The sequence below is a fragment of the Acipenser ruthenus genome, chromosome 15, assembly GCF_902713425.1.
Source record: "Acipenser ruthenus chromosome 15, fAciRut3.2 maternal haplotype, whole genome shotgun sequence".
In the NCBI taxonomy this organism is placed as follows: domain Eukaryota; kingdom Metazoa; phylum Chordata; class Actinopteri; order Acipenseriformes; family Acipenseridae; genus Acipenser; species Acipenser ruthenus.
The window spans coordinates 1,547,373-1,564,267 of NC_081203.1; the positions used below are offsets into that span (position 1 = coordinate 1,547,373).

General features: G+C 37.9%; 1 protein-coding gene across 3 annotated transcripts in view; it reads left to right on the forward strand.

Annotated features, from left to right (window-relative positions):
• The window catches only part of LOC117396960 (multivesicular body subunit 12B-like), a 44,733-nt gene that overhangs the window by 24,186 nt on the left and 3,652 nt on the right, over positions 1–16,895 (forward strand). For all 3 annotated transcript variants that reach the window (XM_058986746.1, XM_058986748.1, XM_058986747.1), the window contains exons 8-9: positions 9,316–9,371; positions 10,609–10,668. In XM_058986746.1, the coding sequence (XP_058842729.1) occupies positions 9,316–9,371; positions 10,609–10,668 (116 nt within the window). The remainder of the gene's footprint in view (positions 1–9,315; positions 9,372–10,608; positions 10,669–16,895) is intronic.

Below are 16,895 nucleotides of genomic sequence, written 5' to 3' on the forward strand. Positions count from 1 at the left end.
ATTTTCCCCTCACAAAATAACTTTAATTGTAGCTCTTGGAGTGATCCCTACTAAATAGTTAATCCCAGAAGTAGAAAAAAAATGAGATCACGTTGGACAAAGTCTGCTACATGGGATTCCTCTCTCTTCCATAGCTTTCCAATGTAGAATATTTACATTTCATCTTGCTAATTGGGCAGGGGGAATCAGTAACACAGGTCAGAGCTACAGTGTAGCCTCTGTGATTTATAACCATTGCATTCTTTCTGTTTGAGGTGACTTTGTTTATGTGGAACTGGAACATTTCTAATCTTGATGTATTGCAATGCATGCACCTGTTAAGTAAAGTATATAATTAACTGTGTAAAACATGAACCTACACACACAAAAAAAAAAAAATCAACTTAATATAAAAAATGCCAGAATGTTTTGTAAGATATTATCTTTTGCGTCTCCAAAGTGAAGATTCACATTCTGATTCAACCTAATGTGCGTTTCAAAATGAAGTTCATTTTTATAAAATTTCACAGCAGTGTAGATGACTATGATTTTTGATTCCCCGGAACCGATATTGGAGTCCTTATTAAAACATGTGCATCTGCTTTTAATTTACTCCAAATAATTGGAAAATGCAATGAAGCTTTCCAATTAAAGCACAGCTTTATGCTGTTTAATAATACCCCCATAATATTATAGCTTATGAACGAACTGACAGGTGAGTTGGTGTATGAATAAAACATAAAGTCAGCAATAAGGGACAGTAAAATGGAGACAGTTGTTGGGGGGCTTTTAAATGCTCGATGTAATTTGCATATATTAATCTCCTCTTTTCAGGCTTATCGGGCATTCCTCAGTATTTGAAGTTAAAATAGCGATGACAGGCAAGGGTATGCTTGGTTTTTTCAAGGATTTATTACTTGTATAATTCTGGGTCTTTTAATAAGCCGATATGACTGATCCTCGTAGTTCTGTAGAATTCGGTTAATTGTTCCAGATGGTGTGTAGTGATTATGCTAAATTACTTTTTTTTTTGTTCCTCCTCCACACACACCATATTGTGATTGACTAATATAGAAAAAAAAAAGAGTTTTTTTTTTTTCTTTTTACAGCACTTTCAGTTTTGATATAGTCTAGAACACGTCAGGAGTGGTGTATGCTACACATACCCCAAGGGTTTCCAGTGTCATTGTCCGAACACTGTGTCACGCACATTCTTGACGGATTAGAAAATATGTCCTAATGCTGCTTGCTTTATTTATTTAGTTAGTTAGTTAGTTATTCCCCCCCCCCCCCCCCCCCAATGTGTGATGTCCTGTTGCACAGCAATGTCAGTAAAAAGAGATTTGTTTTAAAGAAGTTGACTTTTAAAAAAAAAAAAAAAAAAAGTCCACAGTTGTTTAAAAATAAGTAAGAATAATTTATTGTAGGTGGGGGTGTATGTCTGGAATAATACTCATGTTAGTAAAGAAGTCTGGTTAGTTTCCCATATTTTTATTCTGGTTTATTTAATTAATGTTGCAGTAATGTAACATTCTCACAAACATTACTTTTTAAAATGTTTTTTTTTTTCTTAGTTTTTTTTTTTAAATGACCATGAATTAATTTGCAGGAGGTATTCAGTAAGCCCAGTTTTGTATAGATACAATCTAAATAAATAAATAACTTGAGCCCATGTGAATGGTTAAAATGTGTAGTTTTGTGTGCTGGCGGATGACAGATTTCTTAATACTGTATTTAATTTGCCAACTACTTAGGGATCATTTTCTTGTTTTCATTTTTTATCAGCAACAAGACAGGACTCACTCTGTAGATGAGCCCTGACAGAATGTTATCATTTTATCCAAGAGAGAGAGAGAGGAAAAAAAAAAAAAGTAATCAGCTTAATATCTAATTGGAATTGTGTATGTTTCAGAAGCCTAGTCATTAAATATAGTTTAAAGAGATTTATGCTCAAATATTCCTTAAAGATCATTTAATGGGTCCATTCACTTGTTAAGTTTGCTATTAATGAGATCCTAATAAATACAATGACAAGAATCTGTAAATGGAAGTAATTTTATAAGAGGGCATTTGGGGGCAACATGCATAGCAGTGTAATCATGAATGCCTGCTTGTTGTTTCACTGTGAGCTTAATTAGTGATGCTTTTCTGTGTTAGCCAAGGCGGTGTTTTCAGCTTATAAGAAAACCTAGAGTGACTCAAACCGCTATGCAACGAGAGCATTATCCCTCGTTGGGGATACATCCCAATGTCAATACAACCGCACACATGTCACACTTTAGAGTAGGGATGTCCAGTCACTGTCCCGGAGGGAGGGCCATTCCACTCCACGTTGAACAGGTAAAATGAGATCATTAACTACTCTCAGGGTCTGGAGGGAGGTTTAATTGGTTCAATTGAACAGTTTAGAACAGGGCTGGAACACAGACCATTTGTCCAGTTGTGATGAAACCTGTCTGTCCTACTGTCGCAGATTTTAATAATGGGATTGTAATTGCTCATCAATGTATGGTAGATTTGTTTTTAAGATGATTTATGTATTGGAGACCACAAGTCAAGATAATTAACTTGCAATTAAGTATAATTTCAATATATTCTATGAATACCTGTAGCTATATTGTCAGTCCCATTGTCTGGGATTCACAGTAATAAAAGGTTTACAGCAATATGAAAAAAATACTATAATTTTTAATACTAGAAAATGAATATAGTACTGTTCCCATAGTATAAGCTAGCACAGTGGTGTTTTAGTAGGAGAATGCAAAGTGTTTTATGTATGCACTTTAGAGCTGGGTACATCTATGTGCTCTTGTAAGAATGTGGCGTGCCAGTGGTGTGATAAAGATTTCATGACTGGATGGTTGAATACTGGAAATAAAATCCATTCATTTGTCACAGAATCTTTAATCTACTGAAAAATCCCTTCTGGGCTTTTGCTTCTGGAGCCACCTGCCACTGAAGTATATGAGATCACCCCATAGGGTAATAGACATTGTGAATTTCCAAACAGACCCAGCACTGCCTGCCTGTTGCACGAAGTCCCTGTGTGCCGTGCCACTCTGTTTCACAAGTGCATTCTCACTCCCGTTAGTTATGACACCTCTCGACTGGGCTCATGCATCTTCAACAAAACACAGCAGCGGAACAGTGCAGCGCGAGATGCAAGCGACACGCTAATCAATGCAAGGCATCTAAGCACAACCGAAACCAAGAAGAGAGAAGAGTTGAGAATGATTTATACGAATGGATTGCGACACGGGAGAATAGGACCCCCCACCCCTTGCATGGTCTGCATGGTTAATGAGCTTTTTGTTATGCAATTAACAGAATGTTTTTTTTCTTTCTTTCTCAGTTGACTTCATAATGCTTGTAAGCTTCGGTTTTAGTCACCAAGAGTTTGTGGGGGGAGGCTGCCTTTTATTTATTTATTTATTATTTTGTCTTATATAATTGCCAAATTGGTTTGTTAGAGAGGCGATAAACAGTGGACTTCTTCTCCTGATAATTGGAAGACCTGTCCCTGAAGTCCAAGGGCCTACGCAGCACTTGAACACTCAGTACGTTGTGCGTTTGAAAAGCCATAACTAGCTAATAACTTATAACGGTGTCATCGGAGAGTAATGGTATGCTGATTAGCATAATTAATGACAAATGGTGGTGCGGAATTGGTGGATTGGTTTAGCGGATGATGAATGAGTTAAAAGCCGAGGTTGGAGACTGCCAGGGAGGCCTCGCTGGCTGTCAGCCCTTCTGTTCCTTCTTTGGCAGACCTCATTAGTCACCATGTGAGGTGCCAGTTTACATTCACTGGTACCGTGAACACAGAAAACTTAATAACACCAGCAAACAGAAACACGACTGCTGCTTTATGTAGAATCTTTTCTGGGACTCTTTCAAAGCCAGCCGTATAATATTATTATTATTATTATTATTATTATTATTATTATTATATATATATATATATATATATATATATATATATATATATATAATAAATCACTGTTGTTTAGTTGTCCTTTCCCTTCGATTTATTTCCAGTTTCCATGTCTGCACCCTTGACATTGGAAAGGCTGTGCATTGGGGAAACATTAATGAATTCACTGCTTTCACCAAAAAGCTGTTGAGAAAAAACATAAAAAGCTTTGTCAAAACTTTTCTTTAAATGTATTGCCAAGTTTCTGTTTTAGTAGTACTGCTACAGTATATATCTTGTCTTTTTAAGTTTTAAGTGATGGATGAAAAATCTTCCAGTAGTAGGATTTATTGAAGCCAATAGTGCAAATGTCTTAGTTACTATTCACTGATTAGAGATAGGACCTTTTTCAATTGAAGTTTATATGTGATTAGTTTATATGTAATTAGTATAATTATATATGTAGTTGGTTTTGTACAGACATTTAACTAACTGTCTTTCAATGTATATTGACCACATGGTCATACAGAATATGTGAAGAAATGGCAGTTGATACATTTAGCCACTGGGAGGCACTGTGTGCTATGCAAAAATCCCAATTGCTGCCTCTTATACCATCAAGTCAAGCAGTTGTATTCAGGATCACCTGGAAATGAGATGTAGACCCGAACGGGTTCCCATCCTGGTTATACAATATCATAACTAAATTGTATTGCTGTATTTTTTAAATATATTTTAATGTCTTGCTTTTTATTAACAAACTGTAATAAAAAATAAAAAAAAATAGCATGTAGATTCTATTTGGCGTTCTACTCTGCATTATTTGCACAGGCTGTTGTGTTCTGTTGTACATGTAGTACAAAAACAAAACAAACTTTACACATTTTAAAATGACATATAAATGCTCATTAACCATGTCTCTTGGAAGTCTTGAAATATGTATCTTTTTAGCTGGAGAGGATGAGGAAAAATATATATATCTCCGGAATTGAATTATTTGATAGTCATTTATGTAAATGATGCCGATAAAATTGATTTATGTCGACAGGATCTTTCTTTCTTAAATTACCCTTTCGTCAAAAAAAAAGGCCACATTGATAATACCATGAATAAAAAATAAAAAAGACAGGGGAGAGTGCTGTAATTATATTATTCTTTTGTGCTTCGGGACAAGATTACATGCTATAGAGCTGACTGCTTGTGCCTTATTACCTCATGAAAAAAAAACCTTCATGTCGGTGGCACCATATCATTACTGCTCTGGGCGCGGGAGTCAATAGAATAATCTGAAAATAGCAGTTCGCTATCATCTGTGCTCATAGCACGGGTCACAAGCTGCAACACCTCCAAAATCCTTCCTGTCAGAGTAGGGGCTGGGGGCGGGGGGGCGGGGGGGGCATTTGTATTCTCTCTCATTAGGCAATTTGAATAATGACTAGCTGTGGCAGTGCAACTATTCAGGGACCCATCGCCTTCCTCTACCACTCTCCAAGCAGCCTGCAAAGACAGCCTCTATTGCAGTGGCACAGATGGCAAACCCCAACGACAAAATAAACTACAATATGTCTTGGAGACGCTGTCAGACCGGAGCATATTTGTCATGTCACAGCAGCCTATATGGGTTCGGGAGTAGAGACAGATCCCCCACCCCCCCCCCCCCTTGACTATCATTCTTTATGTGTGCCCCCCCCCATCCCTTCACCTCCACTTAATCCCCTTAGGGTTACCCAGAATTTTACACAGCAACTTCTACTGTAGTAGTAGTAGTAGTAGTAGTAGTAGTAGTAGTAAAAATAAACTTGAAATAAGTCTTTATCAAATATGTAACAAAAAAAAAAAAAAAAGGATAAAGAATTCTCGTCTGTAAGATGGGGAATTTTGCCTGCAAGTGACGGCCGCAAATGAAATATTTAGCATGGCAGAATTCATTTTTTAATGAAACTACAGTACCATAGGGTATGTTTTGCAGAAATACACTTTGTTTTTTTCCCCGGAAATGAACTTGTCACAGGATTCGATACAGACGGAGGGGAGGCGGGGGTGTATAAGAACGTGGATAATAGACAAGTTAATTTCTCTAAATGTCCTATTGTAGTTCCTTTTGAAGGTGAAATGACTGCCAATGAATATTTCATTTTTAGCTGTCGGTTCTTGGCAAAATTCCCATCTTGTAGAGAGCTTTTCGTCCTTTTATCTCGATTTCTTTTTACTACTATGGCATAGCTTCTGATTGCCTGAAACGACTCTACTATAGATATTACTCTGCCTTTGTTTGCCTTTTTATTCTGAAAGAGGAAAGTTACTGTGTCCAGGGTGACCATGCGCAGGCACTTCACACAGTCTTCTATATACAAACCTGCAGAGTAGCTTCTACCGTATCAGCATTCCTTAGCAATATTGTGTTCTTTAAGTTTGTCCCTGTAGATAAAACTAACTAACATCAAGCTTTTCAATAATGCTATTAAAAAGTACCACTACAACCCATGTTCCCTTTCAGACACAGAACCGTTATTATATGGATCTGTAGAAAGTCTGGTTTGGGAAGCATTTACTACAAGAGTTCTGCTTGCATTTAGATGGTGCAAAACACTAATGCGATTGCTAAAGATACCCTGCTTGCTAAAGATACAGTATCTGCTTAAATCCAAAACCTGAAGTGTAAAGCCTTTTGTTTTTGTCGTCGGTAATACACAGTGTGTCAGCCTGCTGTTTTTGGGTCACGTTAACTTCCATTAATAGGGGACTTGTCATTTATCTCTTGTCTAGACCCCACATGCTCTAATGACCGTAGACTTCCCAATGGTGCGATTTTGAAGCTCATTTTATTGTTGTAAGCCATGTATTAACACCAAATATAAAGTAATTCTCACAGTTATGGTGTTTAAGAAGATGCTGAAATTGCCAGAATGCTACATAGGATTTTGTTAAATTTGAAATGGCAGAACGTTCTTATGTGTTTTTATTTGTTTGTTTATTTCTATAAAGCACATGTTAAGCACATTTTAATAGTTCATCCATCACTACTGTATAAAACACTCTCGTGGTGAATTTAGAAATGCTAAAAGAAATGTAATAAATTCACCGACTAAAAGTGGAAATATTTTGTCTTTGAATAAATTAAGTTTCTTTATTAGCTGAATTTATTCAGTTTCTTTTTTTATTTAGTATTTCTATATTTTAAAATCCTAGAAGCAAAAAACTAAATAAATAAAGAAATGTGTTATATAATCCTAAACCAAAAGATAGAGTATTGTGTGTTGGCTACTCATTTATGTCAATGCTGTAACTAGGCCTAAATTAATTCTTAACCTAGTGCGCAGTGTAAGGTTGGTAAAAAGGACTAATGGATTTTTTTTTTTGCATCAATGATTTATTTTCTATTGTATGTGAACACATGAAATAGTGTGTGAGGGGAGGGGAAGGGGGCTCAATCCCTTTATTTTCCTAGACTGGTGCAAACTAGATTTGTGAAAGCCGACGCATTTCCCAGGGACCTGTAGGTGTGTAAACTCCTACATCGCAGAGCATCCAACAATAGAGGTGTGAGGGATTAGTGCTCACCGCAGTGTGGAAGCAAAGCCCTCGGAGTCCTGAAACAGCCATTCGTCTATACCCAGGAGCTAAATATGACAATGTTAGCATTTTTCATTTCCCTGACGTTACCATTAATAAAGCAATGATCCAAAAGGGGCTTTGCTGACTCTGTTCTTTATACTTCCATCACTCACGACTAGATCATTTCGCACAGGATCATTTTTTAAATTAAGTGACGATTAAAATAAATAAATAAATAAATAAAAACACTGGGCTTCTGTCTTTCTTTTTAGTTCATAGGTTTCTATCAAGTCATTAACGTGCCGTGACAAACAGCTACTTGGGCATGTGGATTATTAATTATCTCCACAATTCCCCTGCCCCTCGTTCGGTCTGAAAAACTGAATTTTAGTACAGGACGCACTCTGTTGAAAGGTTTCTGTTTCATCTGTACCTCGAGCAAGAGCTTGATCTGACTTAACACTGGGACTAGCCGGAAACTGGTTTTGCTGCTATTTTTGCAGACAGTGTCCCGGTGTAAGGTCCTACTGTCCCCCTTTTTTTTTTTTATGGATGAAAGTGTTGTAGCGGTGGTAAAATATGCTTGTATAGTTTTAACATACTGTACAAACTGCAGCCACATTGGTTTTCCTTCAGTGATTCTAACCCTTGGACTGCAGACCCCAGAATTCTAACAGAGAGACAGCGGAGTGAGTGAACTTCTCATCCTTGTTTGTGTGATACAGTACTATTTACGAACACTATTTACGACTATTTAATTTTTTTTTTAGGTTATGATCACACTCTCTGTGCTTCAGTTACAAGGTCATGCTGTCTCTTGGCATGGTTTTTTTTAGCCAAGGGGAGAAATGCATCATCAAGTTTCAGAATCTCAGTCACCCTGGCTTAGGGGGTCAACTGGAGAGGAGAGACTTACAGTAGTCCCCATAATCAGTACAATTAAACCATTTCACTTTCTTGGTGTATGTGTTTTATTTATATGTTTTATTTCATACAAATTTACTCACCGGAAAAGCCAAGCAGCTTGCTTACAAAGGCGTCCCAGGGGGAAGGCTTGCAACACGTTGTAGTTTCATAAGGGCAAGCTTACAGTTAGGAAACAATCCATTGTGATGTATGTATATATATATGTGTGTACAGGAATGTCCAAGATAGTATAAACTTCAGGAGGATAGCTCCTTATAGTTCTATTACTAGATACAAGTCCTTAAATCCTGAGCGTTGTAGTCCCGCTGTGGTCAGACAGTTTGGAGGTTAATTCTGTGTTTGTTTAAACTTTGAAAGTATTTCAAAGCCCCACCTCGTGACTGGGGCCCAGTGATCAAGAGGACGTGAATGAACTCATTGTTTTCCGATCAACAATTTCATTTTTTAATGTATTTTATAAACAAAGCGCTTTGTTCAGGCCTGACAGTCTCGACGCGTCAGTGTGGGGTTACTGCATTAATAACTCACTTCCCCACATCGCACCATTTTTAACCATGATCATTATGATAAAGGGCATATACTTAATTACAGGCCAGCTTAATTACAGCTCTGTTGAAGCTCGTTTGTTTGGGAGAATGCTAATTATACTACAGAGCTCTTGGCACATCCTCTATCCGCTATCATCTCCTTGTCTCTGTAGACTTGGCTTATTTTATGCAAAATAACATTTTTATCTAGCGAAATGTATTATTCATTGAATTATGTATTTTACTGACTAGTAAAGATCTTCTATACAGTGAAATACAAGTTATTGTTACATTACACATGTAGTCTACATGAAAATAACATGCCTGGTTATATTCTATACATCTATTACATTGTGAAAGTTAATCTTCTGCATTTGTGTAAGTGTACCTGTTTATTTCATTTCTGTCTTTCAGCAATGGATGGTGTGCCTTTCATGATTTCTGAGAAATTTGCTTGTGCATCCAACGACGTAAGTTATACAACTTTTAGTTTTTGGTGATGCATAGAAACTCGTTGAAGCAAAATCTGTTCAGCGGTGAGCACAATGCCAACACAGTGGATACATACAGTAAAAGAGGGACGTTGATCCGTATCCGCTGGGCTCTGCATTAACTGTAGTAGTTTTATTGCTTAGTCTGTCTGTTTATCTACCTACTGAGCTGTAAAGACAGTAGTGCTTTGCAGTATAGTAGCAGCAGACAGGAGCCATGAATGAGTACAGTAATAATCTCCACCCTATTTGGGACTTTTGTATTTTAAATTGGCCTCACTATTTCATGATGTTGGTAATCAATCTGAGTGGTTCCGGGTTCTGCTGCTCCAGTATTGTGCAGTGTTAGAATGTTCTCTAAATCCGGAATGGAATGAGGAAGGTGGGTCAGTACAGGTACTTAGGATCCCCAGAGAAGCACAAAGCCAGGTAAAGGCAGATTCAGAAGAAAATGATCATTCGCTGTTGGAGCAGCAGAACCCAGAACCACTCAAAATTATTGTTCTGTGTGTGTGTGTGTGTGTATGTGTGTGTGTGTGTGTGTGTGTAAATTACACGTTCTATTATAAGTTCACATTCTAGGATGAAAGAACAAAATCCAAGCCATAGAACAGCTGGCCATTTCAGTTGGTTGAAACCTGAGAAACAAATAAAATCAAATTCTTGTATAACATTAAGTATTAATGAAATCCCTCCCCTAAAAAAAAAAGGTTTGTTGATTAGTCATTTAGACAAAAATGCACCATTAATACATGTATAACCTTGCCTGTTTTTGTTTCAGATTGCATTCATGTACCTAAATGTCAAACATCTGCCTTAACCTTTTAGCAATGCGCCTCTTAATTTTAGCCTGGCTTGTTTTATTTCAATCTGGTAGTGCAAGCAACCCCTTTAGTGAAACCCTTCCACGCATAATTGGCAGAGAAAGAAGCTTTGATTAAAATGCTGTACTCCTTTTCTCCGTGGCTGTGTGTTTGAGAATCTGAGCCTGTGTCTCATCTCTTGCTGAATATTGCCCCCACATGATTCTGTCGATTCTGTAATGATAATAAGCATTAGTGAGCTGGCTGCGGTCTGGTTGATGATGCAGTCCACTTGAGTGTCTGCAGCCATCGCGGTAAGCTCTGTATGTTGACACAGAAACAGGATGAAACATTTCAGGCATGCTTTCTTAGCCATGCGTCTTAACTCCTGTGCTTTTTCCTTTTGATTTCAGATGCAGCAAGTTGATTTAATGGGCATTACGATCAAGTCCCTGGCAGAAATAGAAGAAGAAGTGAGTAACACTGTAACGCTCTGCGGCGCTGATGCCATTGTGCTCGAATGCAAAGCAGGGATTTGTGGAATTACATTTCTAGCAGTCTTGTTGAGAGAAGTGCCTCTGCTTGACCGAGTCTCCATTTGAATTAAAGACGCACTCTAATGCACTCTCAGAACTTAGCGTTGCTTTTTAACGAGACAGGTTGATTTTTTATTTTTTTATTTTTTTATTTCCAAACTTCTCACTACTTACCCAATAATAAACCACAGAATTTGCCTTTTATAAATCTCATACAGTTTTTTTTTTTCTTCCCAAATTGCAGTTTGCTTTCACTGTATATTACTAGGCAACTTTTTAATAAGGTTCCTGCTTCCTTTATTTATTTTTGGAAGTTGAACATTTTAAAAAAAATTGAAACTGATATATTGAATTACTTGAAGTACATGAATACATGAAGTGTGGTGGGCAGGATTGCTTGTGCTCAAAACAACTAATCCTTAAAATCTGGTTACAGAGAACAGTGATACTGTCGTCATGACAACGGTGTTCTGTCACCCGGGGGTGGGGGGGATAAAACGAGCTCCCCAATTAGGAGTTTAGCCCCCAGATTACCAGGATAATAATTGTTACTCTGGCTGGATCGGCTTATTCAGACTTGAGGTCCCCTCTAAATGCAGCCTGGAAGTTCAAGCATTAATTACTGAACAAACAATTACACTGAAGAGCTCCTAGGGAGTGACTCAAAGAGGCACAGGCAGCAGCTGCATGGGGGCGGGGCCTTCAAGCCCACAGGACGCCTCTGAGCAAACCATGCCGACTCCAAGAAGATCCGTTCTCTTATAAAGAAACATGAAACAAAAAGTTACAATAGTTGCTGGCTTTTGATAGTTCAAGCTGATTGCAGAAGCCTGTCTTCACATGTTTTGCATGTGTCATTCCTAATGCCCAATTACATTTTACCCAAAGTTCAACTGTGTGACATTACACTCTGTTGATGGTGCCTGGAAACCAAACGGGTGTTTGGTAACCCACCATAATATACCTGCTGCAAGTGGAAGGTTCAGAGCAAGTTTCTTAATCAATTTCCATCAGATTGTACTGCAGTAGTATATTAAGATATGCCTACCTGTCTTGCATTCAGTTTGTGCATGCAACAGCTTAATACAATATAAAAGTCCACAGACCATATTCACAGGATAGCCTTTAATTGTGTTTCCGTGGTGAATACTTCCTCCTTTCTTAAGTATAGTTTGCACAAGTATTATGCAGTGACACCGTTAAGAGAAAGAACCGTCTTAAAGTGTACGACAAGAGGGTTGAATGTTTATATTTGCACACGGCAAACAGTATATGTTCAAGTATAAAGGGTACGAGATTGTGAGCATGCATATTGAGAAGGTGCAACTTGAAAACCATACCAAAAAAACGGTATGTATTGATTTTAGCTTTCAGACAGAACTTGCTGTTCGGGATTGATGGGTTACTGTAGTGTTTGCTTTACGGTTATTTTTAGTCCTTTTTTGTCCTTTCAATACATTAGCACGTCTCTTGGGGTTATTGCAGGGTTTTTTTCTTTCTTTTTCTTTTCCTTACAACAGAAACGCTGCTCTTTTTAAGCTTATTTTTATGCACTGAATATGTATGTCAGATGTTTGCAGATAGCATTCCTATGAGAGGGACATTTGTCTCAAACCTTAAATTGGAAAAATCGTTTCAGTGCTCCGTATTCCCTTCAGGTTTGCGTTTTCACGTTTTAAGAGCGCACTGTCCCTTTTGTTGAAAGATTAGAAAGCCAGAAGAGGAAACACATTTCCCAAACAAGTCGTAATACAGTTGGTACTGTATAGCATAGCTGTTCCGCCTAATCAAAAGTGAATGTGTTGCAAAAATTGCAAAAAAACGACCATGTACCCATTGCTTGTTGCTGAGACTCCCCCAAAAAGACTGTAAAACCACACAACAGTGCAGAATACCAGCCACCTGCACTGGTGTTGGCAACGCCTATTGCAAATCCTAGAAAGTCAGATTCTCCAGGTGCTTACCGGAATGCTGTGCTCCCGACGGAGCCAGAAGGGAATTAGTTTCATCATCCCACACCGATGAAACGGATGGAAGTTAAAAACCCAACAATGCAATGGATCTGATATAATTAATTCTCGTCACACATTGGTGGATCATATTGTCATAAAATGTGAGATTTCCCTCACTCTGGAGGGGAGGGGAAGGGAAGGGAGGTGGGGGCAGCAGGGTACGGTAGGGATAAAAGCCCCCCAGTTCAACTACTGTAAGGCAGCACCACACTATTGACTCCCCAGGCAGCCTTACCTTAACATTGTATCTTTATTTTCCCAGACTCTGATTAGCAGCAGGACATAAAGAGGACTAGGAAAGCTCCCAGAGTATCATTAATTATATATGTGCTGTACATGATTAAGTAAATGTGAGGTACAGTAATGTGCTGGATTTAGTGAAGTGGCGGACAGAGTAGATTAATGAACTCAGAATGCAGATTGGGATGAAGTCCCACAGTTTCATTTGATAATTACTTGGTGCTTGAGGTTGGCTACCTGCAAGTCCAGTGATAGCTCTGATTTCTTCTTCTTTGTTATGCTAAAGTGCGTAACAATTTTACAACCGCTGCTGAAAATGATTTTATTTAGGTATTGATCAAGCATTGTTACATACATGGACTGACATGCATCTCTTAGAAATTTTAGAAAGTATAATGTGGCCTGAGGATTTATTGTTTTGAATATGTTACATACATAGATTTGTGTACTTTTTGCTTCAAAGAAAAGGATTCACCAAATAGTATTTTGCGTCATTTTAGCTAAGTGAATTTATAATATAATTATAATTGTCCTAAATAATCAGTTTTGTTTCTGAAATTATCCCAGAAATGACAAAGCCTGCAAAAAGAATGCATTATAAATTCAGAAACAGGATTCATGTTTAGTATGGCTGTGGAGTTCCGCGCTGATTCGTGATTAAAAATTAGTTTGGTTTGAATGACTGGTCTGCAGTCTTGAGTGCCGTTACCTTTCCTAGACTTAATATAATTCCATCACTGCAGACCTGTGTACAAGGAGTAAGACTGGCTGAAGGGAATACATGCATGCTCCTTCTCTCTCCAGTAAGGGTCGCTATTGTTCAATAAATTCATTGCTTTCATTGGAGAGGGAACTGTGCCACATAGGATATGAACAGATTACGATTTCATTGAGTGTTTTTAAAAGCAAATAAATATTGACACAAAATATTCAAAATCTAAATATGCAACAAAAATAAAAAAAATTAAATGTTCATGTTTGTTGGAATGCTCGAGTCAGTCTTATGAAATCTTACTTCAGTATTTGCTAACTCTTGATTTCAGTTTTTTATAATTATTATTATTATTATTTATTTATTTATTTATTTATTTTTAAATGCCAGTTCCAGCAATTAGCCGTTTTTATTTATTTTTATTTTTTTCCACCCAATTCTCAAATGAGTTGAGAGACTCGTCTGGATTATAATTGCTCCTAGCCACGCATATCTAATGTGTGTCTTTTTAAGCGTTAATTAGTAAACGATTTGAACTGACATCTTTATGTATTTGTATGTTGAAAAATGAGGCTTGTTGCTCGCTGATAGTAGCTGCCTGCCTGTGACGGCAGGCTGCTGGAGGGGCAATTAATGAAGACGTACGTGTCAGGATTGAGAACAGGGCCAGGAAATGAAGGAGTTCTCATTCTTCTAATACTGCCGCTTTACATCTCGGTGTCCTGTCATTGCCTTGCAAACTGGCAGACAGTGATGCATGGCCTTCCTGATAAGACCCTGCTTTACTGCAATTTATCATTCGAATTTCACTTTTTCCGAGGTGGTTCTGCGGTCCCTCTTGAAATCACTACTGTAAGCGTCACACGCTGGCACGTGTTTGTACAGCTGCAGATGTCCACATAGGTAGGCACTGTACTTGAAAGATCTGCAAGGGTGTTGATGGCACTAGCCTATTTTAAAGCTGCCACAATCTGGAGGGATGGGACCCTAATGTGTGGTCCTGCAGCATCACCTAGTGCTGGGGTTGTGTACTGCAGGTGTATGAATGATCGGACACTTGTATTGTTAGTTAATACGTTGTGTGTAGGCTGTCTCCTATTGTTACAGGAGATGCCATCTCATGCAGTTCGGGTGAGAGGGCTGTGAAACAAAGCTGAGGTGCTCTAACTGCTATTTATTATAAGAGACTCCCTACACATGACATATTGGCTCATTATAAGCAATGCTAAATACTGCTATTAAACATGAATGGCTGGTTTGATGCACTCTGATAAAAACTAATCTTGGAGTACCAGGACCAGAGGACACCGTTGGGGATGAAGTGGACAGAGGGAAGGGGACACTTACTCACACACAGAGTGGTGAGGGGCTGGAATGGGCTGCCTAGTCATGTGGCAGAATCGCTGCTAACACTATAGTGTAGGGATCTGTTATAAACATGTCATTAGTTACGCTATTAACAATTACAGAATATGATTAGAAATAATAAGACTATTATACACTTTTGACATTGTTTTTTTTTTTTTTTTAATTTTGCTATTGTTTATAATCACTTATAACATTCCTGTCGTTTTGTCTTTCTATGCCTGTCTGTCTGTCTGTATTTTGACATGCCTTTATATGTCTCTCTCACCAATTGCATGGGGCTGCTTCGCTGTTGCAATACAGTTATTGTACACTTTGCCATTTTTTTTTGCTGTTGTTTATTATAATCACTTCTAACGGATCACTGAAGTGTTGCTGAATCATTGGGTTCCTTTTAAGACACAGCTTCACCAGGTGCTGAGATCCACTACTAGGAACTGGATGCACGTAGATGGGCCGACTGGCCTCCTGGTTCGCACATTTTCTCATGTTCTTATGTAGTGTTATGTCTTTGGTAAGGTAACGCAGGGTTAGTGCATGCTGAGGTCTGCGAAACAGACAGACAGAAAACTTTTAATGACTTTTACACACAGGATAAGATTTGTCTTAACAGTGATTCATTGATTTCTCATCCGTGATTAATCATCTTGATCATTGCTCACTAATGAGTAAGGCATAAGGGAAAACTTTTAGCTAAAATCTTTAATCAGTTGTGCATCCCGGAACAACAGCCAGAATTACGTCAATTTGATTGTGCATTCCATACAATGCACAGTATTTTCCAGTTAGCATGATGTGCACACACAGGAATTGAAGTACAATCTGACAGGCTTTGTCTAAACTGCACTGTGGGGCTGGGCATGGATGCGACTCGAGAACAATTGAAAGAGCACATGTTGGTGAGCTTGCTGCTCACACCCTGTCTCTCTGCGTTGAGCAGACAGACACATGCAATGGGGATTTACTTGCTGCACGAAACAATTCATTTTATGTTTTGCGCTGTTCAGGCTCGTTATAGCATTGATTATTTCGCTCCAGATTGCCCCTGTTTTATTTTCATAAAATAAAGCTGAAAACAATCCAAATGCTTTATGATCATTTATGTCTACATCATAAAAAAAAGTTAGACTCGAAACAGCCGAACCTGAAACTTTTTAAAAGCTGGCCTCCTAAAAGGAAATAAGCAGACTTGTGCCTTTTTGTATTTGATCTATAAAATAAAAGTCTCCTGTTTTGGATTTTACTAGAACAGCTTGTTCTTCCACTAAATTGGGGTTTTAATGCATCAAATACCAGGTTGCTTTCTTGTGTTTCTCAAGGTTTGGCATTGTGTGTAATGGTAAAGCAATGCCGGATTTGACCACTAGGGAGCAGTGTTCTCAAAGAAATGGTCTTAACTATTTAATCCCATTTGGAAAGCTGAGTATGTGATGGCTTTTAACTGTGATTGCAATATAAAATGACTTGTCCCATCTGATGGGTATAGTGACAAGTCATTTGCATAAACCAAGAGGAAATATATGGGGCATTTATATAAGCTGAAACCTTTATTATTGTCTACACAACGTGTACTTTTTTTAAAATAGTAGCTCTTTAGAATTTAATGTGCCTCTAAGGATTGCAGCTTTCTGTAAAGAAAGGCTTCACTGTATACAGGTACATATTCGTTTCCAAAAGCAATATCTTTGTGACGACAGACAGATCTTTGAAAAATTACTTTAATCTCGTCTCTCTTCACATACCAGCAATTCAATAAAAGTAAAAAACAAAACCAAAAAATAAAAGTAACAAAAAAAACCCCATAACAATGTGACCTCGTTGGGTCTTGGGACTTT